Source organism: Vipera ursinii (assembly GCF_947247035.1).
Source record: "Vipera ursinii genome assembly, chromosome: 3".
Lineage (NCBI taxonomy): Eukaryota > Metazoa > Chordata > Lepidosauria > Squamata > Viperidae > Vipera > Vipera ursinii.
Genome location: NC_139516.1, coordinates 184,474,726 through 184,499,677, shown reverse-complemented (window position 1 = coordinate 184,499,677; position 24,952 = coordinate 184,474,726). Strand labels below are relative to the sequence as shown.

Below are 24,952 nucleotides of genomic sequence, written 5' to 3'. Positions count from 1 at the left end.
CTTACAACCACAATTGAGCCCAAATGTATGTTGCTAAGTGAGAAATTTATTAAGTGAATTTTGCACCATTTTCCGAATGTAAATCACGTGTCCATGGGGATGCTACAATGGTCATGTGAAAAATGGTCACAAGTCATTTCAGTGCCGTTAACTTCGAACGGTCACTAAGTGAACTGTTGTAAGTCGAGGACCACTTGTACCAGCTGGACCTATTCAAAACGAAGCGCCTGCGAGCCCAAATGGATACGGATGGCGGCTGCTCCAGTAACACCCGCGCCCTTTCCCTCTCCCGCAGCCGAAGGGCGACAAGGGCACCCTGAAGCGGTTCAAACCCGGGCTGGGGATGGACGGGGGCGAGAGGAGAACAATCCCGTCGCGCTCCAATGACGGACGCGGTTGCGCAGCAGCTCTTGGCCGAGTCCGAAGAGGAGGAGCTTCGCATCCACGCGGACCGGCTTCCGGATGGCGTCTTGGGGTTTGTGCACGCCGTTGCGAAGAAGAGCTGAAGTCTAGGGGGGCGGCGATTTGGATATTGTCCCCCGCTGGGGGTTTTCTTGAGGCGCTCGCCTGCAGCTCCCCTTCTTCTCAGACAGAATAAAAAGTAAGTGTGCTAGATCGTAAATTCCGTTTTATGGCAACGGTGCGGCATTGGTTGACTTCCGAGAAGATGCTAAGGCAGGGGTCTTCGAACTTGGCCCTTTTATGACTTATAAACTTCAACTCCCAGAATTCCTCAGCCCGCATGCCTGGCTGAGGAATTATGGGAGTTGAAGTCCACAAGTCATAAAAGGGCCAGGTTTGAAGACCCCTGTGCTAAGGTCTAAATCGGGCCAGCCTCTTCCTCCGAGATCTTTTGTCCTTCCGAAGGGCCGTTATAAAACCTGGCTCTTCCCCCAGGCGATGGAATAGGTAGAGGCCAGAGTGGGTTGTGAATGAGGGGGCACTAAAGAAGTGTGGCTGTGGCGCCATTTTTTTTATTTTCATTGCAGCTGCTTTTTATACAATTGGAACAATTAATCAGTAGAACGACTTGCCTCCAGAAGTTGTGAGTGCCCTAACACTGGGGGTTTTTAAGAAGAGATTGGACAACCATGTCAGAAATGGTATTGGGTTTCCTGTCTGAGTAGGGGGTTGGACTAGAAGACCTCCAAGGTCCCTTGTTTTATATTGTTTTATACTGTTTTATTGGTTAACACGTTTAAAATAAATATGAGCAGCTATATAAACAAATAAATAGACCTGTTCAATGACATTTAGTTTGGAGGGGGGGGTCAACTCTTGGCAAATGTGCCTTCCAACCCTTGGGGAATCTGTATATTGTATGTTATGGCCTGTTTGTCTCTCATTTCACCCAGGCCCTTAATTCACTCCATACTTGTGAGTCGCCCCAGCGCTGTTACTAAAGCCAGTCCGCAGGAAGAGTAAGTTACCTTTTCCAGTCACCTCTGTATTATCTAGAAAGTTGATAAGTTTCTAGGTTAACTTTGCCATCTCTTGGCAGCAAAGTAGAGCAGCTTTGCAGAAATGAGATTACTGTATTCTGTATATTCCCATGTCTATATTATTTTTAAACATTTGTGCCCTTCCCACGGCCACAGAAGGGATAAACAAGAAGCAAAGAAGGGTAGGGATTGGTAAGCCCTAACCACTCTACTTGCGATATGCTGATTCTGATACGCTGATTACTTTTTAAAGTCTCCAGTGGAGGGACTTTAAACTCCCACACACACACATACCCCTGTGGTGGAGAGAAACACAAAGTCATGGTTACGCTTGGTGGATGGAAAGTCAACAGAAATGACTTCCCTGTTTAACTAGTCATTGGGAAAGATGCCATGAATACATAGAATGAAGGCTACTGCTAAGCTTGTAAGCCGCCCTGAGTCTTTGGAGAAGGGTGGGATATAAATGGAATTAAAATAAAATAAATAAAATAAATGAATACAAGGGAATGTAAGTCATGTGCCCAAATAGCTTTATTGTTTTCTTAAAAGGTGTGATGGTATCAGCGTTATAGAATGCTCTGCCCATGTAGCCCATCTCTTTTCTTTTCTGCAGGTTTTAATTTTCCTACAATTAATTAATTTAGGAAGTCTCTTTAATTAAGTTAGTGAATAAAGTCAGCATTATTATTAAAGATGCCAAAAGATCTAGCACATTGCCTGGAGCTAGAAAAAAGGAGCCTCATCATGCAGAAATAGGCACAGTAAATAATATATTTGTAATAAAAAAGTTTATCACAGCAGCAAATGATGGAAAAAGTTTCCTTCTGAAAATGCATCATTCAATAATTCATTCAGTAATGAATATACAAGAAATAATAATTTTCCAACTAGTGAAGTAGGTGTTATTTAAATCATTAACTTGAGTCTTTGACTAATTATTTCAAAATTGTAAAGTATTTACTTATTTTAGGTCATGGGCAAGAATAAGGTAAAAGGACTGAAACAGGCCAATGTATTCCATATAGCCAATAAGAAAATACTAAAGGCTAAAAGTAAAGCAAAACCAGTGGCAACCAACCTAAAAAAGGTATGTAGATGATTGTGATACTTTTAAAAAATCTGTGCCTGCACTGTACATGTTAAATTGTTGAGTTGTACAACCATAAGACTTTGGTTATCTAGCTACACAAGCTGTGCTCTCAGGTCTATGTTTATATAAAGTCACTTTCCTTGGTGGGATGTTTTTTATAGGAATTCTGACAATTTAAATCCCATGCACCAAGAACACTTAAGCTATGGGAATGCTCCAAAAGTGAATAAAATATATTCTCCATGCTTTTTCTAGACTGGAACTTTCTGTGTGATTTATAAGGTTGCTATGATGTTGAACCCGATATGATAGGTGGCAAAAAACACATTTTTGTGTTGGGATTTCTTAGCCAAACAAATAGAAATTGCATTGCCAACAATTGTATACAAAACTATGCTACATTTATTTATGCAATTTATAAGGCTATCCAATTCAATCAGTATTTGAAAAATTTTGCTGTGTTCTTGTCACATTTGTTAAAAAAAATATCGCAGAGTTGGAGAACACGCAGAGAACCTACAGAATTAGCAGCCTAAAAGACCAATAGGTGTAGCACCATAGAAAATGAAGTATTATAGCTTGGCAATTTTAATTTAGAAAAAATGCAAAGGGAGACATGACAGAAATGCTTGAAGAGATCTTGGATAAAAGGTGACACTTTGCACCTCCAAGTACTAGAATAGGGGATTAACTCAAGGTTGTTCACTGGTGGGAATTACAAGGTAGGTAGAAATAAATTTGCTTGCATATTTAAATAATGAATTCATTACCAAAGTATAGTTATGAATGCCAAGAGAAAGAGGCCAAACTCACAAAGACCGCTATTATTTCTATTGCCAAATACAGTATATTTCTCACCAGTTCTAGGGAACCCAATCAAGAATGTGCTACTAAACATGTTCTGCTTTGCTTAGCAACTATCAGAATAGAATGTTCAGCTAAATACTGTGAGCATTTTGCATGGATCTAACAGGATTTATTTTACAAGTAACATCACTACAGGACAGGATTAAAGAATCTTGGCAGTTAAATTTATCATGTTTAAGGTTTTTTTGATAACTTCTTAATTGTAATCTTTATAGTTTAGGACTTGCCTGTTTCTAAATTCCAAATGGTAGAAAATCGGATTTTAGCAGTTGAGAGGACTAGAGAAAGTATGTTGGGAAGATACAAGTTATACATATGTTTGGTATATGCAACTGGGAATTCCCATTATGAAAGATAATTGTGCTAAAATGTCTCGACATATAGACATTTTTTATTGAATGGACTGAAGTCAGGATTACAATCAGCAAGTACAATCCTGTTTTTCCTCCATTCTGTTAAGCCTTTCATAAATGATGTTTACTCAAATTGCTTCTCTTTCATATTGGCAATTAATACAAGTTTAATTGGTCAATAAGACAGTCTTTCCTAAAAATCAACCAGTTCCTAAAACTGATCAGTTTCCCTGCAACTGATATTCAAAGTCCCAGCCCCAGCTAATGTTTAAAAGAGCAATTATGGAGTCGGTTTATCAGAAGTCAAGATATACCCATGCAACTTGGGAATGCAGTAATTTGGATTTCATTGGTCACACACATGTAGCAAAAGTATTATGGATTTGATTTATTAATTCCTTTCACTACTTAGGACCCTAGATTTTAAAGATCAAATATTTAACTGTTTCTGCTAAAGAAAACTACTGAAAAACTTTATGGAATGCTTATCTTGATTTGCTTCTTTTTGTCCAAAACATTTACTATTTATTGTAAGTTAATAAAAATTAAACAGATTCATTAAGTTGTTGTACTTTTGTGCTTTAGTTTTGCCTCGATATAAAAAAAAGACCAAATTGTTTCTTTTTTCTCAAAAGATAAATATTGTGAATGATGAAAAAGTCCACAAGATAGATAAGGTATTTACAGAAATACAGAAAAATGTTAAACAGTTGTCCAAAGCTGTTCCAACAGATTCGTCAAAGAAACTTCAGGTAAGAGTTTGTTCATCTGGAAACAAATTCTGATCCTTGTAACTTTTTGGGGGGAATGATCTAACCAAAGGTTGGTTGTTTAAACACATTACTGATCCTTTCTGATAAAAAATAGTCAACACAGCAAAAGTGGCAAAGAGGATTGATGTTTTTTGCCTTCATGTTTTTCCCCCAAGAGTAAAATGTTTTTGCAAACAAAGGCAAATACATTCTCTTACCTTTTGGAGAGATTCTGTGAATCCTCACACTCTTCCTGACCCTATGTCTGAGAGTCAAGTGGATAGGGGAGCACTTTGTACAGTAGTTTTTGAGCTTTCTAATTTCCAGAAGATGGAAATCTGACCAATCCTATTTGAGGTCATGATACAGGGAGTGCAGAATTATTAGGCAAATGAGTATTTTGACCACATCATCCTCTTTATGCATGTTGTCTTACTCCAAGCTGTATAGGCTCGAAAGCCTACTACCAATTAAGCATATTAGGTGATGTGCATCTCTGTAATGAGAAGGGGTGTGGTCTAATGACATCAACACCCTGTATCAGGTGTGCATAATTATTAGGCAACTTCCTTTCCTTTGGCAAAATGGGTCAAAAGAAGGACTTGACAGGCTCAGAAAAGTCAAAAATAGTGAGATATCTTGCAGAGGGATGCAGCACTCTTAAAATTGCAAAGCTTCTGAAGCGTGATCATCAAACAATCAAGCGTTTCATTCAAAATAGTCAACAGGGTCGCAAGAAGCGTGTGGAGAAACCAAGGCGCAAAATAACTGCCCATGAACTGAGAAAAGTCAAGTGTGCAGCTGCCAAGATGCCACTTGCCACCTGTTTGGCCATATTTCAGAGCTGCAACATCACTGGAGTGCCCAAAAGCACAAGGTGTGCAATACTCAGAGACACGGCCAAGGTAAGAAAGGCTGAAAGACGACCACCACTGAACAAGACACACAAGCTGAAACGTCAAGACTGGGCCAAGAAATATCTCAAGACTGATTTTTCTAAGGTTTTATGGACTGATGAAATGAGAGTGAGTCTTGATGGGCCAGATGGATGGGCCCGTGGCTGGATTGGTAAAGGGCAGAGAGCTCCAGTCCGACTCAGACGCCAGCAAGGTGGAGGTGGAGTACTGGTTTGGGCTGGTATCATCAAAGATGAGCTTGTGGGGCCTTTTCGGGTTGAGGATGGAGTCAAGCTCAACTCCCAGTCCTACTGCCAGTTTCTGGAAGACACCTTCTTCAAGCAGTGGTACAGGAAGAAGTCTGCATCCTTCAAGAAAAACATGATTTTCATGCAGGACAATGCTCCATCACATGCGTCCAAGTACTCCACAGCGTGGCTGGCAAGAAAGGGTATAAAAGAAGGAAATCTAATGACATGGCCTCCTTGTTCACCTGATCTGAACCCCATTGAGAACCTGTGGTCCATCATCAAATGTGAGATTTACAAGGAGGGAAAACAGTACACCTCTCTGAACAGTGTCTGGGAGGCTGTGGTTGCTGCTGCACGCAATGTTGATGGTGAACAGATCAAAACACTGACAGAATCCATGGATGGCAGGCTTTTGAGTGTCCTTGCAAAGAAAGGTGGCTATATTGGTCACTGATTTGTTTTTGTTATGTTTTTGAATGTCAGGAATGTATATTTGTGAATGTTGAGATGTTATATTGGTTTCACTGGTAAAAGAAATAATTGAAATGGGTATATATTTGTTTTTTGTTAAGTTGCCTAATAATTATGCACAGTAATAGTCACCTGCACACACAGATATCCCCCTAAAATAGCTATAACTAAAAACTACTTCCAAAAATATTCAGCTTTGATATTAATGAGTTTTTTGGGTTCATTGAGAACATGGTTGTTGTTCAATAATAAAATTAATCCTCAAAAATACAACTTGCCTAATAATTCTGCACTCCCTGTATACTGCAGAGGGTCAGGACATCTTGTCGCTATGGTTTTGTCCATATCCTTGCTAAAATGTGTATATTACACCTCAGAAGCAAGTTATCTCAATTATTACTTAGGCAGGAGGAGGAAAGCATCCTGAAATATTCTCTAAGCCTGAGATTGATAAACAGATTTCCCAACTGCAAAGATTATCTGGTGCTGTTCTTATGGTATTCACACAGTCTTATTTTGAAACATGTTTCTGCAAACTGTAATGTCTCCCCACCCAACCCAATGAAGACAGACTAGAGGACATTTTTTTAAAATGACAGCGTGCATTTCTGAGCAGAAGCAGCATTGGTTACTTCTTCTGAAATATCTTAAGTAAATGTTTTGACAACTGTATCACTAAGAAAAGCCCATATTAGTTGATGAAATCTTTAGCACTCAGAACATTTCAAGCTGTATGTGTTTCTCTTCTTCAGATTCCAATGTCTCAGGAAGACAAACCGGCTAATGTGGACGATGCTGCTAACTTACTTTCTCAGTTGTAGCACAAAACAATATATCAATGTGAAAATTACATCTTTTGGTATGTCACAAGCAATCTTTGTATAGTTTTTATTTTAAAAAAATCTTGTTAATATACAAGTATTGGTGTTCTTTAATATGAACTACAAATAGTGCTTTCCTTAATCTAGGAATGTGAGAAATAAAGGAAAAAAGACATTTAAAGTGCTAATAAAGAAGGCACTCCACAGAATGTTTTTGGGGTTCACCTCAGGGAATTGAGAGAGAATATATCCTAAGAAACTGTCCTTTACTTTACAAATGGCAGTGGAAGTTTGAAACATATGGCCAAAATTTCAGAATCATTATAGGGAGTTCCTAAGAGACCAGATTTGCTAGCTTTAATGGAAGCATAGAATTATGAATTCTGCTTCCTAAAAAAAATGAAACAATAGGCCTGTAAGTAACTGCACTGAGATACTAACAGTTCTTTGAGTATCAACTCTGCATTTCATTACATTTAGAAACTGTTCACAATAACCATTTTTTAAAAAATGTATGTCCAGCATTGGTCAATCATGGAGTTTTGCGTTCATTATTTTAAATACTTGAATTATAAAATTGCATCTACTGTATTACATAGTTAGAGGTAGATAAGGAAATCTGGTTGCATCAAATCTAGTAGTTCAAGATCTGAACATCGAAGAGATCACAGACTCCTTCATTATCATCCAGGTTGAAGTTGTAGTCATCTCCAGGTGTTGGAGACAGTCGTAGCAGAGGAAAAACTGTAAGACAGTATCTTAAGTTATGCTTGGTTAATATTCAAGCACAGTAAGCATCATTACATTGATTCACTAATATGTGTGAATGCAAGTGGATTATTCCCATTCTCCTTTCTGGTCCCAGCACCAGTAATACTACATAGTTCCTTATCTAGTTCTAGGTTTTAAAATACGAATCTTACTATTATAGAATTTGGAGGATCTTATGCCACTAGCTTCTGGAATATTTCATATGCCTTTCTATCAAGCTAATGTATTTAGAAACAGTTCACAGACTTATAATAAACCTTAACACAAAATTCAGAGAATTTGCCTTATTTATAAATGGTGATAAACGATTCAGAAACCAAACAAGTTGAATTCAACATTCTGTATGCAGAATGCAGATGTAATGATCGATAAACAATGGGAATATCAGTGGTAGAAAAACATTAAATTCTTATGGAATAATATGCTTAAAGAAAACTAGTGTAAGATGTTTATCACTGGTATTTTATTCTACTATCAAATGATTTTTTCCCCTTGCTTTCTTTTTGTATATTTTTTCCTTTTATTAAAAATAATAAAGATATTTTTTATAGTTCACAAATTTTCTCTGGTGAATAAATACTGCTATTGAGTTGTTTCAGTTCTAGTTTTTTAATTTTAAATTCAAACAAAAATGATTTTTCACAGCAAATAAGTACTTCACAATGCAGTTTAGTACTTCCAAGTATTTAGTGAAATAGATATGCTAAATTATTAAGCCAATATTATCTATAGGCAGAATTTAAGTAACATAAAAAAGTAAAGGATGAGGCTGAAGTTTGGCATGGCCTCCAAAGGCTTATTTCTCTTGATTTTTAGATACTTCATAGTAACTTCCAACCAAAAGTTTCATTGTGTGCAAGGTACATAACACCCATAGGTAATACAAAGCACTAAGGAATTCTTGGCTATTTTTTCATGTTTTTACTTGTATTATTTTAAAATGTGATTTTTATACATATTCTTTGAAGTAATAGTAAGAATGGGATTTGGATATCTTTACTGTAAAAATGGTTTTCCTTTGTCTTTTTTTTTGTTCCAGATACAGAATGGAAGGCATAGCTTTCAACACTGGAAATCTATTTAGCTAAGTGAATAAAATAATGTTGGAAGGAATACCTGGATTTTATATAATGAATTGGGAAACTAATCCTCCCCAAAGTGGCAGTATTCAAGCAACTGAGGAAATATTCCAAGATGTCTTTAAAACAAAGAAAATTTTCAACCTTTTAGTCTATGCATAGCTAGGAGCCAAATTATTTATCAACAGAGAGCTGGTTTTGAGACATTGGTCTACACTTATTAGCTGAATTATAATTTAAAGTGAAATTGTGATTTAAAAACTTAAATCTCTACTGTAATGTTATTGGTAAAGTTTCTGTCAGGACTTATTAAAATATAAGATAAAAGGATTTTGCACATTAAATAAAATTATATTTCTTTGCTGTAGACAGAATAAACTTCTAATTCAAAATTTTATATAATGGGTGGAAAAATAATAGGAAAAGAAACAAAAATATGTATTTTAATACTGAACTGAATTACCCTGTATGAAGGAATGCCAGAGGTTAGTAAATCCCTTTAGTTTTTCCCAAAATATGGAATTACCGTTTAAATTTGGGCAAAATGAAAATTTTGGCATAGATTTTGATCAACTATATTAAAGTAATAGCTGTTTTCATTTTCACTCTCCTCCAAAACAGTTTGGTATTTAAAAAAATAAAAACATTCACTGGTATTCTTTTGCTCATGTTACTTTAGTCACACATACTCAACATGCAAGTGGTACTCCAGTTCAATGCAATAGATGTCCTGTCAAAGTGATAAATGGTTTTCTGTCATAAGATGTGCTGGCTACAGCCTGGCTGGCATCAAAAAAAAAGGGGCTAATTCACGAAAGTCATGAAGTATGATTGCCTCTGAAAGCCTTCTGCTGGGCTTCCATTTACCATTAATTGGTGACTGAGAAAAAACTGCTGGATCTAGATGAGACCAGGGGTTTGCTCCAACAGGAACCTGCTGAGGTTTCAAAAGAGATAACAAGTCTTCATGAATTCCTGTTGGTTCTAGGCAGAATGGCTGCAAACGACCTTCAGCGTAGTGCTTCTGTAGTGTTTCTAAATTTACCACTGAGAAGTGTTCTAATTAGCATTCTGTTAATGGCTACTACAGGTTGGTTGGACTATAGGTGCTTCCTAGCAAATGTCACTATTGCATTGTTTTTAATGGAAGTAATAAATATAGATGCCACTAGTGAGGTGGAAAATTCAGTGCCCAAATCTTTTACACCATAAGAATGAAATTGATTTTTACTGGTGCACATCCATCCAAAAATGGAATCATGAACTAATACTTGTGCAAGCTTGTGTAATTTTAAATCAGATTTTATAATATAGGAAACTTACCATCGGAGGACATCAGTTCATCAATGATATCACAGTTAATTACACCTGTTGACAGAGGAAAATTCACAACTAGGCATATGCAGAAATGGCAAACAAAAACAAAATCAGAACATCTCATTTAACCTCCCCTAATTTCTACTGTAATGCCAAAAAGTGAAAACATGAAATAGTATGTTGAGCCTGACAAATCTAACACACATATTTTATTAAACAAACTTATTAACCTTCAAACTCCCACAAAGCATTTTTCACTCTGAAAAAGATAACCTGCCTCAGCATATGTGATATTACGAATTTAGTTAATGAATGAAATTCATAAGATTATGATCTGTTTTTAGTAAAATACAGTACCCAGGAAATCTAGCTTCAATTAATTTCTTCAAAGCTTATTTTGGACTTTAAATACTTCATGTAAGCTACCCTTGGTGAAATGAACACAAAGTTGTCCCACGCCCAATACTGTGATCACAAGTTACAAGGATCAGGATTAAAAAAACACTAACCACATGGCCATTATGAAGAGCAAAACTAAGGCCTTGGCCACCAACTAGAAGGATCAACTAGGAGACAATAAAAAACGGCTTTAAAACATTTTCATAATGCACAGTTTGAGAAGTACTTAATCAAAAATGGGGATATTGGCAATCCTTATAACCTAATGTTTTCAAAAATTGTGGGCAAAACATATGCAAGTGATATAGTTAATACTGATTCCAACAAATGAGTATTAAAGATTATTTAGAATACTGCATTCTCTTCATGCTATATCTGCTTAGATACAGGGCTAACCAAAACTAGGGAGGTCTCATTCTTAGCCACAATCTTCCTTTTTCTCTGTACTTCCCTTTCCAAAGATTTATCTATAAAGCGTAAGTAAAGATTTGGAGAGAAGCAGAAAGCAGGATGTTGTTGAAACAGAAGTTCTTCATTTTATTGCTCCCAGGATGAGGGCAAGCATTTGTGTACTCTATCTGGACCACTACAATAGCTGTTAGCCAATATGAGAATCTCTGTGGTGTCATCAAGGAAAAGCTGGTCAAGCACATATCGGCAGTAAAAATTATCCCTCAGATATAATATATTGCACTGAAGATGCAAGAAATTGGCTATATTCTATGTGTAGTCACACATGGACTTGTGGCTCAGTACCATATGCAGTAATTGTAAAATAGGTACAGATGAAAAGGCTTGACCCCAGAAAGTAAAATAAATTATAAGACTTCTAAATTTTTAAAAATAAATCAGCTAAGCATTTTTACTAAACAAGAAAAGTGTAATTCATTCAAGTTTTGGATTTCTGGATACTGCCAATTAACATTAAATGATTAGATTTAGTTTGATTTATGGTTAAGGCACCAGACTAGGAGACAGAGTTCTAGTCCAACTTTAGGCTTGAAAGCTCGCTGGGTATTCTGGGTTAGTCACTCTCATTCACCACAACCTATTTCACAGGGCTGTTGTTGTGGGGGAAAATAGGAGGAAGGAGTATTGGGTATGCTTGCCACCTTGAGTTATTTATAATAAAGGCAGGATTAAAAATCAAATAAAGGTACTATGATCTTTACCTCCAGGTTCATCCATCTTGGCTATGTCAAATGTGTTCGACTTTAGGATACTATTGACATCCAGTGGAAGGAAGGAAGAAGGGAGGGTTGTTGAGCTAGGCGTGGTTTCGGTTACAAGGCTATCATACAATTCAGAATCTGGAATAGTAGCACACAGTGTTTCAGGAGCTGGGCTTCCTTGTAAATTGATATCTAGAGTAATAGAAATTTTTCAAGTTAAAATCCAACATGGTAGTTCTGTGCAATAAACAAATATTGATGAAGAGCACACCCTGTCCCATGCCAGTAACTAGGTCTTGAACACAAGCCTGCCAATTGTCAGCCCAGCGTCCTAACCACGTAAAACCACCACGCTCCACTAGCACTGGGAATTAAAATATCTTTTCTAATAGTACTAGCTTAGTTTAGAATTCTCTCCTTAGCAAATATATTAAATAAATATATTAAGATGATCATCCTAATCATTTAGTTAGATAGGACACAAACATAAATTTCAGAAATCTAGTTCGTAAGTAACCTGATAGGTTAGTCTAAAAAATTATACATGATACAACCACATCCCTTGAGAAGACAGTACAAAAAAATCCGAACAACAATGATGTTAAGCTTTCTGGGCAAATTTCTGAAAGTGAAAAGAGTTTCTATACCCACCTGTTGGCATATCTGTCACTGGGGTCTGTGGAAGGGATTGCTCTTGTAATCTCTGGAGATCTGCATTTGGTTTAGGGGAAGTCAGTGGAACTACAGATTGCAGGAGATCATCTGGTGGAGGTACTGGGAAAACAACCGGCTTGGAAGAACTAGACTCTTTGTTAATGAGCAATACATGGATAGGTCCCAGACTACTCTTTAGATTGATCTGGTATTTCTTTTGTCCCTTTAGAGAGAGTGGTAAGGTAAAATGAAAGTCTTAACATGCTTTATATCGAAACAGACGTACTAATCAATAGGCAGTCAAAACTGATTCCATTCAAAATTATAAATGAAAGTTTTGAACTGCAATAGTAGGGGATCAGTTGGCTAACATACTTAACATCTCGTTTCTGTTCAACATGGAATTGGCATTCTTTTATAAAATTATCTTTACATAACATTTACTTATTTAGCAATTTAATGAAGTAAAATATTGCAGACAAGTAAAATGCACCACCAAGCAAAATTCTTCATAATAAAGGCATTTTATATTTACATATGAAAGTCAGACTTAGGATAGGAAAGGATAGGAAAAGTATTGACATTTTATAAAGTATGAAGTATTAAACTTTGGACAAAGATTTTTGAAACTATCCCAGACAGCTAAGAAAAACTAGATCATTGAACAAATCAAGCCAGAATTTTCATTCCAAGCACAAATGACCAAGCTCAAATTATCGTACTCTGGACACATTATGTGAAAATCTGGCTCTCTGGAGAAGGCTTTAATGCTGGGATAAGTGGAAAGAAAGAGAAGAGGATGACAAGCAGTAAAGTGGATGGACTTAGTTGTAGTGGCAATAGGTGCTCCATTGGAAGACTTGGAAGATCAAATTTGGGGCAGGTTATCACAGAAAAATCTATGTAGGTGATTGCTAAGAATGGGCACTGATATGATGGCACATAATCAGCCAATCAATCACATCCTTACTAACCCCACTCTGTAATCTGTCAATAGATAATTTTTCAGTCCTTCAAATGTTTTTTTCATATTCAGTATTTATATTAAATAATTAGTTTTAAAGGTTTTTAGACTACAAAAAGAACAAAATTAGATTTATCTCTACTTAGAAGTGAGATAAAAGTAAGGATTTTATTTCCAACTTAACTAGCCCTCAGCAATTACCATTATGAATCTGTTCTGCTTTTAAATGTGTAAGGGTGAATAAGGTATGGGTGTAAGAGAGATGCATGAGAAATAACACTCACTTCCCCATCTCCCATGTATTTGCAGCTACATAATAATCAAGACAAAACAAAACTGTATTCAGGAAACAAAGCAGAACAGAACACAGTCTATTCTATTTCCTCAAGAACTCTTTTGAAAGGAAAACTAGAAAAATGCCTGACTGAAATGCTTATATTAAGCTAGAAAAAAATATATTGTGCAAACCCTGTGCCAAAATGAGACTGAATACACTGATCAGGCACTAATAAATAACAAGGCTGGGCAACTTGTCTTGTTGGCACTATTTTAACAAAAAAACATACCGGTATATGAAATGTTTTGAGGATTAATAAGCCATGCAAGTTGAATCATGACAACTGGACTTCTTTTCAGTTGCCATGACTCAACTTCCAGACAACTCTACCTGGATGACTGAGAATCTTCACTGACAAATAAGCTATGCAGTTTTCTGTGTTTAATATATGGGCACCCATACATTCTACTTTCACAAAATGACAAAAGGAACATCCTATCGTGTTGCAAGCTCTATTCCTTTTAAACATGCATGCAACATCACCATGCACATGCAAAGGGTTGGAACTTAAATTGGGGTGGCACAATACTGCTTTCATCAGGCAAACCCATTCAACCCCATCCCTGAGAACAACTCTGGTTCAATAGCTGTTTAGGCTGTTTATGAACTCCCACTAACCATTAGCTTGGACATGAGAACCTAATTGGTCCCTTCTGATTATTAGATTCTATGATCCAATTTTTTTATTTGAATCCTGTGATTTTATTTGAATCACAAGGGTCTATTCTGATTGATAAATAACAGTCAATCCTAATGTGATTTTGAATACTAAATGCATGCTACTTCAAATCATTACAAATCATGGTTTCAGGCTGATCAATTCACAGACATTAAACATCAGAAATACAATGAATTCTGTGGCTAATCGCAGAAGGAGCCGCCAGCTAAACATATGACTCTGGAAGTGCAATGATATACTATTTTAACATTTTATAGCTAAGTGCAATGTAGTCACTCGTATATCATTTCTTCAGAACTAAAGTTGATTAATAAAAACAAATACTATTCTACTGGAATCATCATTATCTTCACCAAGCTGCAATTTTAAAACTATTTCTGAGACTCACCAATAGTATTAAACTTTATAAAACTAAAATAAAACAGATAAATTTTAAAAGTTATTATATGCTTTGTTCAATGGATGTTCAACAAATTCTCTGTTCCCCAATGAAATCAAAATGGTTTCTACGTACCACATGAGGTACAGGAACTTCTAATTGTGTACCAGAAGGTGCTTGAATTGCTAGTAGTGTATCTCCTGTTTATGGAGAAACAGTCAAATCTTAATTGAATGCATTTGTTTATATTTTTATATGAATTATCTCAATTCAATCTCAGTTCAATCTGAAACTCCATGTTTTAATGCACATAGCAAATAAAACATGACAACAGCTCTGTAAATCACAAATCATGCTTTAAGGAGAAGACAGTCTATACTGGCCATTTTACTTTCCTGTGTGTTCTTCAAGTTTTATTGAAGAGCACCATCTGGGTGCTATTTCCTATTGTTCTGATTTTTAGACAGAAACTTATTGTGCTATGAGAAAGAATTAAGGATACAGAGCAGATTATATATTACAGTATAAATGATAGCACACTGCACTGTGAATAGCAGATCTATGTCATTAGATAAAAGGCTCCTGAGGATTTCATGAGGTAAAATCTCTGAAAAACAACTGCTATATTAATACTAATCACACAGCCTGTTTGTCTCAGGTAGGAAACATAATTTGAAAGCAGACTTAAATCTTTTCTCTCTTACCCCTGAAGCAGTCACAAATGTCTTCATGAGTGATATATGAAAAAGTGGATCTTGTCAAGGAATTGTTCAAAATAAATTGATTATATAACTATAGTTGATGAGATTTTAAAAGAGGTATAAAAATAGTTTAAATCTTCTTTCACCCAGGACTGAAATTGCATCATTCAAAAATAATGGTTTATTTCATTTTAATATGACTTTGAGAGCCACCAGACTAAAAGTGATGACCTTTTAACAAGGGACTCAAGCAAATGTGCCATTCTGTAGTTTTATAACTGGGAGAAAAATCTGCAAACCATTCAATTTCAATGCAACGTGAATATCCTACAGACCTGCTAAACTAGTGGTTTGCAACCTGTGGTCTGCAGACCCCTGGGGGCCCATGATGTCATTACAGAGGGTCTGTGAAGGCTTCAAGAAATATTATGATTTAAATCTTAAGTCTTGGGAGTCCATGGCCATGGTCTGCGGCCACAAAAATTATTTAAAGGGGGTCCATGATGAAGAAAAAGTTGAGAACCACTCTCTAGACTAACATAACCTGGGATGGGGAGGCAACAAGTGGGAAATTAATATACAGGCAATGCAACAGGAACAGAAACCTACGGTACTTGTGAACTGGGGCATCATATTCCAATTCCTCTGTCTTCTGCCCCAATGTCATCTCTAATCTCTAGAACAGGGGTCCCCAACCCCCGGTCTGTGGACCGGTACAAGGCCACAGCATTCCAGAAACCAGTCCGTGCAAACAAGCAAAGCCCCATCCGCAGGATGCAGGCCGTAGATGAAACCACACCCCCTCCGGTCCACAGAAAAAGCTCTCTAACAAATTATATTGTATATCAAAGGATATTGTTTATTGATGGAATCTTCCTTAACATTTTTGATACTTTGTTGTAACCACAGTTTCTGCTGATCCAGTTCCTTTTCTTTTATTTCTAGGTCTTCAATTTCTGCTTCAAGATATCTCAGTCTCTGGATGACCTCCTTTGTATTACAACCAGCCCCTACACCCCTTAAAGAAAAAAATAATGATATTATGAAGTGACAAGTAGAGGGGGAAAAAGCAGGTTTTCAATCTTTCAAGCTGTTCAGCTGTACCTGAAAGTGACAAAAGTTTTGCCAGCTTCCCCTTCTAGTCCAAGTGACAGAAAAAATGGTAAAATAGTGTTTTCATCTGATTTTAGCATGGGAGACAAAGAGTTTAACATTGCTTTACAGAAGACTCTTTAATATAAACATGTTAAGTTTCATTCTAAGGAAGAAAAAATGTCTGAAATTATCTATTTTCATATATTATACCCTCAGCGTGTGTCCCAAAACTGAAAAATTTCTATTACCTAAGCCCTAATAATGAGGAAAAAGAAGTTTTTTTATGGGCACTGGCATAAAACACACGTCCTGTTTCAGCTGAAGTTTCCTACCATCTGAAGTGTAATGCCTGCCAAAAATACACAAATTCGTAATTGCTGCTAGATATTATTGAGAACTGAATAGTAAGGTCTATCAGGAATGCCTATTTAATGTGCTTTATTGGCAGGCAATCTGCATTGTGGAAAGGTGAAATAGGACTTCTTCCATATTTATTTATAGATTCTTTCCCTTATTTATTTTTATTTGGATATAATCATCACTGTAATTTATTTCCTGACCATCTCATGCTTCGAGGTGACTTCTGGTGGATGCTCAAACTTGTAAGCTTTAAAATCACTGAAACCCATAGGACTTTGGTTAATTTGCACTGTTGAGTCTTCTATCCTGATTGGTCAGAATATTTACATATTGTTATGGGTTTCAAGATTACAGGATAAAGTAAAAGGTTTCTATTGTAAACTCTTTAAACTGCTTGAGTTTGTCTGTAAAGCACAGCTTGGAAGTCTAATAAATAAAATACACAAAATAAATTCAAATTCCTTTAAAAGTCATGCATTCATCACCACAATGGAAGAAAGTTATCCTTCAAATTTTCAGCGTGCATATAAAAGTATACATAAATTGCTTCTCTTACTTCCACTGGATGCTATTTTTTGACTTTTTTTCAATAAGATCTATCCCTTCCAAAACATTGGTGATGTCATAGATCCGCCTTTTTTGCCGGACAGCCAATGTATCAGCAGCCTGGGAAGAGAAGGGAGAAAAAAGAACGATGTATGGAGATGAAGGGCAAAAGGGGAGGCTCATTAGGCAGCTGCAGTGCATTTGTACAAGCCTCCTAGGGAATATTAATCACAACTTTCCAAGGAGACAGATGTACAATTAGAGGCCTCGGACCACCCTCCCTGCCTGTGGAACAAGGGCAATCAAACAAAATGCCTATACAAGTGACCTCTTGAAAACATGCCTATGGAACTCCCCACATGGAAAGGAATTCTTTTGGAGTTAGCCATGCGTGAGTCCACTGGGTGAGAGGGAGCGGAAGAGTCAAAAACGTGATGGAACCCTCTTGAAGAGGAACTCAGGAGAATAACTCAGGAGAATAACTCAGGATCATTTTCATCTAAGAAGGCTGGAAAAGAAGGGAAAATTGCAAGTCCCTGTTGCAAAGACAGGTAACTCCATCCTAATATACTTGTTATGGAAGTGTACATTTTACTGTGGATTTCCACTTGTTATTTTGCTAAATTTTAAAGGAATATGAATTTCACTAGCTAAATCCCATGTGGGTATTATGTACCTTATGAGCAAAAAAATGAGATCACATAACTCAACTGCTATCAGGGAGATTAGAGATATTCTTAGCCACATGGTACATTACTTTATTCCGAGTTATACTAAAAGCAAGGCAGTCTGCAAGTAGCAGTCAATGTGATTAGCAGCCTAAGATTTAAGCCAGTAATTTTTGTATTGGCATGGATCCAATGTAAACCCTTGAAAGATCAGGCTGCCTAAATTTTCTCACCAAAAGGAAAGTAAATTTTACTTTAATACTATTTTAATGACATCTTTTGTTTTGCTCCTTTATTAATGGTATAATAAACCTAGTTGTTTGAACTGTCTGGCCTGGACTGAGGGGTTTTAAATTAAATTAATTTTAAATTTAAATTTTAACTTTGTCTTAATCCTGTGGGCTAGTATTAATTTAATTCTATTTTATCTTTCCTTTTTGTATTGTTTTAACTTGCCCTGTGAACCGCCCTGAGTCCTTCGGGAATAGGGTGGTATATAAAATCAATTAATAAATAAATATTTCATTTTTTGCCAAAATAAGTAGTAAAAGATATATTTTAGACTCCAGTAGGTTTAATATACCCAACATATATAAAATGAGAGTCAGTTTGGTGTAGAGGTGTAGACTAGAAACCAAGAGACTTTGTACATTAGGCTAAAAGCCAACTGTGTAACTTTAAGCCAGACATTCTCTCTTAACCCCAGCAAGAAGATAATGGCAGCCACTTCTGAAAATCCTGCCTAAAAAATTGCAGCAACTAGTCCTGGCCTTTGCCAGAAGTCAACACTTTGACTGACTATCTGCCCATCTATCCATGTACATTTTATATGTACAAATGAAAATATTTTGGCCTGCCCCCCTTTACTGCTCTACCCTTCAAAAGTTGACTGCTTTATTTTATTTTAGTAAAATGATAACTTCTTAACATTTTCCTTCAAGTAGAGGGTCCACTTTGGGGTTTTGTTTTGTTTTTAATAAACCAAGTGTTTTGGTTGTGACAAGAATTGACCAAGCAGTTTGTTGGCCAAGGCTGAATTCATAGATTGAGAGAGTGACTACTAGGCCAAACTCACCCAGCCAGCTTTCATGCCTAATGTGGGATTAGAACTCACAATCTTCTAGTTTCAGCTTGGTACCTGTTAACGGTTCACTCATATCTAAACAAATTGCTGGTGCATGTTATCTAATCATATATACTTTTTATTGGGAAGAAAATGGAACTTAAGGAACATCCAATACATCTCACACATTCACTTACCGGTAGTCAAAACATTCTACCCTTGTCAAAATAGATACATATATCCTGGTACTCCTTAATTTAGTACATTTCTTGTGTAGAATGGGACATGTTAAACTTTTCCCACCTCTGTTGATATCACTAGAGTCCACTTGTACTGAAATCACTGGATCTAAATCATGTTGTCTAATTAAAAATTAATCCACTTGTTTTACATCATGTTTAAACTGACATTCAATTTGGTTTAGTGACTACAGCATCAGGTTAGAAACCAGGAGATTGTATATTCTAGTCCAAACCAGGGCATAAAGCCAACTGGGTAACATTGCACCAGTCAGCCCTAGGAAGGAGGCAATGGCAAACTATTTCTGAAAAACATTGCCAATAATGGAACTTGTTCAAGCAGTCTGAGAATTGGGCACAATTGAATGGAAAAAAGGTTAATACATAGAGAAGCTATCAAGTGAAGGTGATCTACCATTAAATGTGTAAACCTACCCTTGAATAACAATGGACATTTTGTTGGCCAAACCCACACTTATATTAAGGCTGGAGAAAAGGACAAGGTTTATATGAAAACTGGGACGGGGTGGACTTTATATTCGAACTATGACATACCTATTTAGGAAAGTATCGCAGTACTCCAATTCAAAATGGTGAATGCCAGTTTTCAGCAATCCTGATTTAAAAAGCAGCTGGTTGGGACCACATCTTATTTCACTTTAAGGTATACCAATTAGTGTACATTCAAAGTGACAATAAAATTATTATTCTATTATTCACTTCTGCCTTAGACAGGATGTAATCAAGATTTTACTAAGCTTATCAATGCCAGTTGATGCCTGGCTTTTACCCTGTGAAACTAATTTCACTCCTTAACACAAGATAGATAAATTTACCAAATGAAACTGGATAACTTTAATTTGAAAATAAGTTCTGCTGCATTCAACTCTGTGGGCACCCCCGCTTTATGGAACCAACTGCCGGTTGAGCTCCGGACGGCACCGGATCTTCGCTCCTTCCGGCGCGGGCTAAAGACCCATTTATTTGAACAAGCTGGCCTGGCCTGATGGGGGAACGTTAGGGTTTTAATGGGTTTTATATTGTGATTGTTTTAATTGGGCAATTATTTAATCCTTTTTTAACTTTTGTATTTCTATTTATAAGCCCTGTTCACCGCCCTGAGTCCTCCGGGAGAAGGGCGGTATATAAATTTAATAAATAATAATAAATAATAATAATAATACTTATTTCTTGATAAAGCCACAAATGTTTATGCCGCAATCCTACCTGCAAATTTTCTCAGGAACAAAGGAACATTCATTGTTCCACAGCTTGCTCAGGGAGAATTAATAGTATAACAACCCTTGCATCTCTTACCATGTTTATCTTGAACATGGACACAATCTTTCAGAGAAGTGTGGCATTAGCATCTTAATTCACCACACACAGCATGGAGAAGGGTGATTTACATTCAGGCCTTTTCTCCAGTCTATAAATCTCTGCTCAGCCTACAGAAAAGTATTTTTATGTCTTTTCACCAGAAACCTTATCACAGGCTAACCAACCTCTCAGGTTTGTTTGTATAAGTGAAATAGGATTAAGGGAAGGAGGGACTAGGAAAAAAAAAGAGCTCTTGAAGAGAAAAGGGTATTGCAAGTTAACACAGGTGTAAATCAGGAAGTCTTCTCCCCAACCCACTGTACAAGGCTGTTTTAAAAACAAAATAGACATGATGGAGAAAAGTGGCCAAGAACCCCCAACCTGAACACGTTCTTTCTGGTGCATTCAGTGATACGGGTGTGATAACTATGCAGGACGCATGCTTGCTTGCTTTTTTTTTTTTTTTAAAAAAGAACCTTTGTTGTTAAGAGTGAAGAAACCGCAGTTTTGGAAACACGAGTCCCCCCCCTCTCGAGCTCCTCTTTTTCCTTGCAGAACCCAGGTAGGACGCTGCTGCTCCACCCGGACAGGATAAATTTCCCCATGGGGAGGCGAGGCTTCCCCATTTGATCTCTCAGACCCCCCCCCCTTATTTCCCTTTCCAGCCTCTCCCCCTCGCCCGCCCTCCGCTCACCGCCTTGAGGTCGAGCACGCCGTCCTTGGCTTCCTGCAGCAGCGATACAAACTTGGTAGTGAGAAGCCCCAGACTCTTCTCGTGCCGGCTGCTGCTGTTGCTGCCGCCGGAGCCCCCGCTGCCGTCGAGGCTCCCGCCGCTGCTAGAAACCGCCTCGGTCAGCGCCGCCGCGGCCATGCTGCATCGCCCCAGCCTCCTCGGCCAGTGGGGTTTCCCAGGCAGCGGCGGCCCCACGTGGCCCTCGCGGACGGCCTCCTCTCCTCCCCGGCCGCCAGCGAGCACAGCCGGCCCTGAATGAAGCAGCTCCAGGCCTCCCAGCCCTGCTTGCTGGGTGGGGGAGGAGGAAGTGACGCTGCCTCTCAGTTGCTGGGAGACAAAGTTTTGTGTAGGGAAGGAAAAAAAGAGGTTTTTTTCGAGGAGGAAACATTTGCAACCCGCCTTTCCACCTTAGCAAGCTCCCCAAAGTTCGACGGATCCCACTTGTGTTAAAATGAAACTTTCTCTAATTGGCAATGCTGTAAATTTCTGCAACCACAGCTCCCATCCTTCTAGCTGAACAGCTAGAACCTATATAGTTCTGGGTCTGCCTTGAAGAACGCCCATCTTAAGATCCAGAAATCAATTATTTCTATAAAATGTTTGGCCGGTGCCTAGATTTGCAGGCGTGTACAAAACTTGAGCGTTTCCAGCCTTGCAGAGGATGGCCCTTATTTCTGTCTAGGGTTCTGGGCTGTACAGGTGTCTATTTTCATACATAAAGGTATAGGAAGTTTTAAATTGTAAGCAGTATGCTTCCATTCAGCTCTGGTTCAATTATCTAGAAAATGAACAACTTCTCCTTCAAGGGATGAGTCAAGCAGAGATTAGTAATCTGTCATTGTTGCTTTTATGTGGATTCTTATAATGAGCGAACAATTAAATTTAATTACCTAATTGGGCCCCTCAGTGTATTTTAAATGCTCATATTAAAAAAGCATTGCTGTTTTAAGGGTGCAGATGGAAGATGGTTTCTAAGTACTGTGTAAATTTGGCAAAGACGAGACAATGAATGCCTTTGAATACCAAAAATAATGGCAAACGTACTTGAACTGAATAATCCTTTCGGTAAGGAAAGAATAGGCAATAAAACCATATTTCTTTTTTTGAGAATTTGCATTGATTTTTTAATACAGTTCAAAAGTACTTATTCAACAAACATGCTATCTGAGTTTATCATTCACTAATACAAATTGAATTCCTAACCCCTTATTCTTTTCTCCAGCCATTGATAAAATAAGTCCCAAGTTTGAAAATATTGTTTCTTCTTTTTCTTTCAACTTCAGAGTAAGTCTGTCCATTTCCACATCTAGTATTTTTTTAATTATTTCTTCCTCTGGCGGTATTTCTTCATTTTTCCAGTAATAAAAAGGTAAAGTTTCCCCCGCACATGCGTGCTAGTCATTTCTGACTCTAGGGGCCGGTGCTCATCTCCGTTTCAAAGCTGAAGAGCTAGCGCTTGTCCAAGGACATCTCCATGGTCATGTGGCCGGCATTACTAGACTCCAAAGGCTCACAGAACGCTGTTACCTTCCCACCAGAGTGGTCCCTATTTTTCTACTTACATTTTTACGTGCTTTCGAACTGCTAGGTTGGCAGAAGCTGGGACGAGTAACAGGCGCTCACTCTGTTACGCGGCACTCGGGATTCAACCCGCTAACCTCCGACCTTCAGATTGACAAGCTCAGCGTCCTAACCCACTGAGCCACCACGTTCCTTTTCCAATAATGTGTGAATATAATTCTTGCTGCTGTTGTCACATGTAAAATCAAGTATATACATTTGTCAATCTTTTCTGGCATTATACCTAATTTAAAAAGTTCAGATTTAAAATCTACATGTTTTCCCAACATCTTTTCTAGCCAAGTATGTGTTTTTGTCCAATATCTCTTTGCTTTAACACATGTCAACCATACATGGTAATAAGTACCTGACTTGTGATTACATTTCCAACATCTATCTGACATATTTTTAAACATTTTTACTAGTCTTGCTAGTGGCAAGTGCCATCTATAAAACATTTTATATAAGTTTTCTTTGTAAGAGGTTGACACTGTCAATTTATAATTTCTTTCCCACAAGTTTTGCCATTTCTCTAAGTATAAAGGTAAAGGTTTCCCCGCATGTGCGTGCTAGTCGTTTCCAACTCTAGGGGCCGGTGCTCATCTCCGTTTCAAAGCCGAAGAGCCAGCGCTTGACCGAGGACGTCTCCAGGGTCATGTGGCCGGCATGGCTAGATGCCAAAGGCGCACGGAACGCTGTTACCTTCCCACCGTAGTGGTCCCTATTTTTCTACTTGCATTTTTACGTGCTTTCAAACTGCTAGGTTGGCAGAAGCTGGGACGAGTAACAGGCGCTCACTCTGTTACGCGGCACTCAGGATTCGACCCGCCAAACTGCCGACCATCTGATCGACAAGCTCAGCATCCTAACCCACTGAGCCACCATGTCCCTTTCTCTCTAAGTATATTGTATACAAAATTCTTTGCCCGTATTATAATTGTTTTTACTTGTTCATTTTCAATTTTCAAATTCAATAAAGTTATAATTTTGTTAATTTCTCATCAGAGATTAATATGATTAAACAAGGCCTACTCTTTATAAAATCCATACAATTTAATATTTTATCATCTCACTTGCATTTGTAAATATGCCCGCGATAGATCAATATCCTGATTTTCCATCTCATTTAGATTTTAAATTCCCTTCAGAGTTTAGAATATCTTTATATGTCCATATTTTCTAAATTTGGATATACAAATGCTTCCATTGTTGAAAGCCATCCTGGAATTTTCAAGTATATTTTATGTTTTATTTTTTCCCATGTTAGTAATAATGCATTTCTAATATAGTGGTTTTGAAAATATTTATGAATTTTGTTTTTCCCATACCAAAGTGTGCCAACCGAGTTGTAAGTCATGTCCTTCCAAATACAACAACCTTTTATTTCTAAGTTATCAATTTTTTTACCCATGTTAGTACTGATGCTTGATAATATAAAACCCACTCTGGCAAGCCAAAACCTCCATTTTTCTTAGCTTCTTGTAATGTTTTCAGTTTAATTCTAGCTTTCTTTTCTTGCCAAATAAATTTTAAAAGTAGAGAATTTAAGTCTTCAAAGAATTTTTTATCATTTTATATTGTTTGAAATAAAAACAATTTTTCTGGTAATATATTCCTTTTCACTGTAGCAATTCTTCCTAATATAGACAATTACAAGTTTTTCCATTTTCCCAATTCAAGTTTTATTTGACACAGTAATTATATATGTAACTTCTTTTATCATTGAACATCTTGCTGTCAAGTATATTCCCAAGCATTTAGCCTTTTTGACTATTTGTAATTCTATTTTTTCTGACATTTGGGGGTTTTTTTCTCTAAAATTTTTAACTATCACTTTGATTTTTTCTGTTTATCTTCAGTCCTGCTCTCTCTCTAAACTGTTCTATCTTTTCCAATAATTTAGGAATTATCTCTAAAGGTTCCTCTAGTCTAGGATGAATACCAAGTCATCTGCAAATGCTTGCGATGTA

General features: G+C 37.2%; 2 protein-coding genes across 3 annotated transcripts; one reads left to right on the top strand and one right to left on the bottom strand.

Annotated features, from left to right (window-relative positions):
* The first annotated feature begins 239 nt into the window (after positions 1 to 239).
* RBIS (ribosomal biogenesis factor) lies at positions 240 to 10,094 on the top strand. Its single transcript, XM_083359547.1, has 6 exons — positions 240 to 601; positions 1,356 to 1,421; positions 2,416 to 2,532; positions 4,391 to 4,507; positions 6,878 to 6,984; positions 8,757 to 10,094. Exons 3-5 carry the CDS (start codon positions 2,419 to 2,421, stop codon positions 6,944 to 6,946), a joined length of 300 nt encoding a protein of 99 aa, XP_083215673.1. The 5' UTR covers positions 240 to 601; positions 1,356 to 1,421; positions 2,416 to 2,418; the 3' UTR covers positions 6,947 to 6,984; positions 8,757 to 10,094.
* On the bottom strand, positions 6,998 to 21,659 carry E2F5 (E2F transcription factor 5). Of its 2 annotated transcripts, XM_083359545.1 has the most exons (9): positions 21,384 to 21,659; positions 17,410 to 17,519; positions 16,255 to 16,416; positions 15,402 to 15,445; positions 14,833 to 14,897; positions 12,336 to 12,561; positions 11,685 to 11,876; positions 10,120 to 10,164; positions 6,998 to 7,690 (listed from the first exon to the last, which is right to left on the bottom strand). In XM_083359545.1, exons 1-9 carry the CDS (start codon positions 21,558 to 21,560, stop codon positions 7,581 to 7,583), a joined length of 1,131 nt encoding a protein of 376 aa, XP_083215671.1. In that variant the 5' UTR covers positions 21,561 to 21,659; the 3' UTR covers positions 6,998 to 7,580. The 2 variants fall into 2 exon arrangements, with proteins under 2 accessions (XP_083215671.1, XP_083215672.1); XM_083359546.1 differs by lacking the exons at positions 6,998 to 7,690; positions 10,120 to 10,164 and adding an exon at positions 10,630 to 10,679.
* Between the last annotated feature and the right edge of the window lie 3,293 nt (positions 21,660 to 24,952).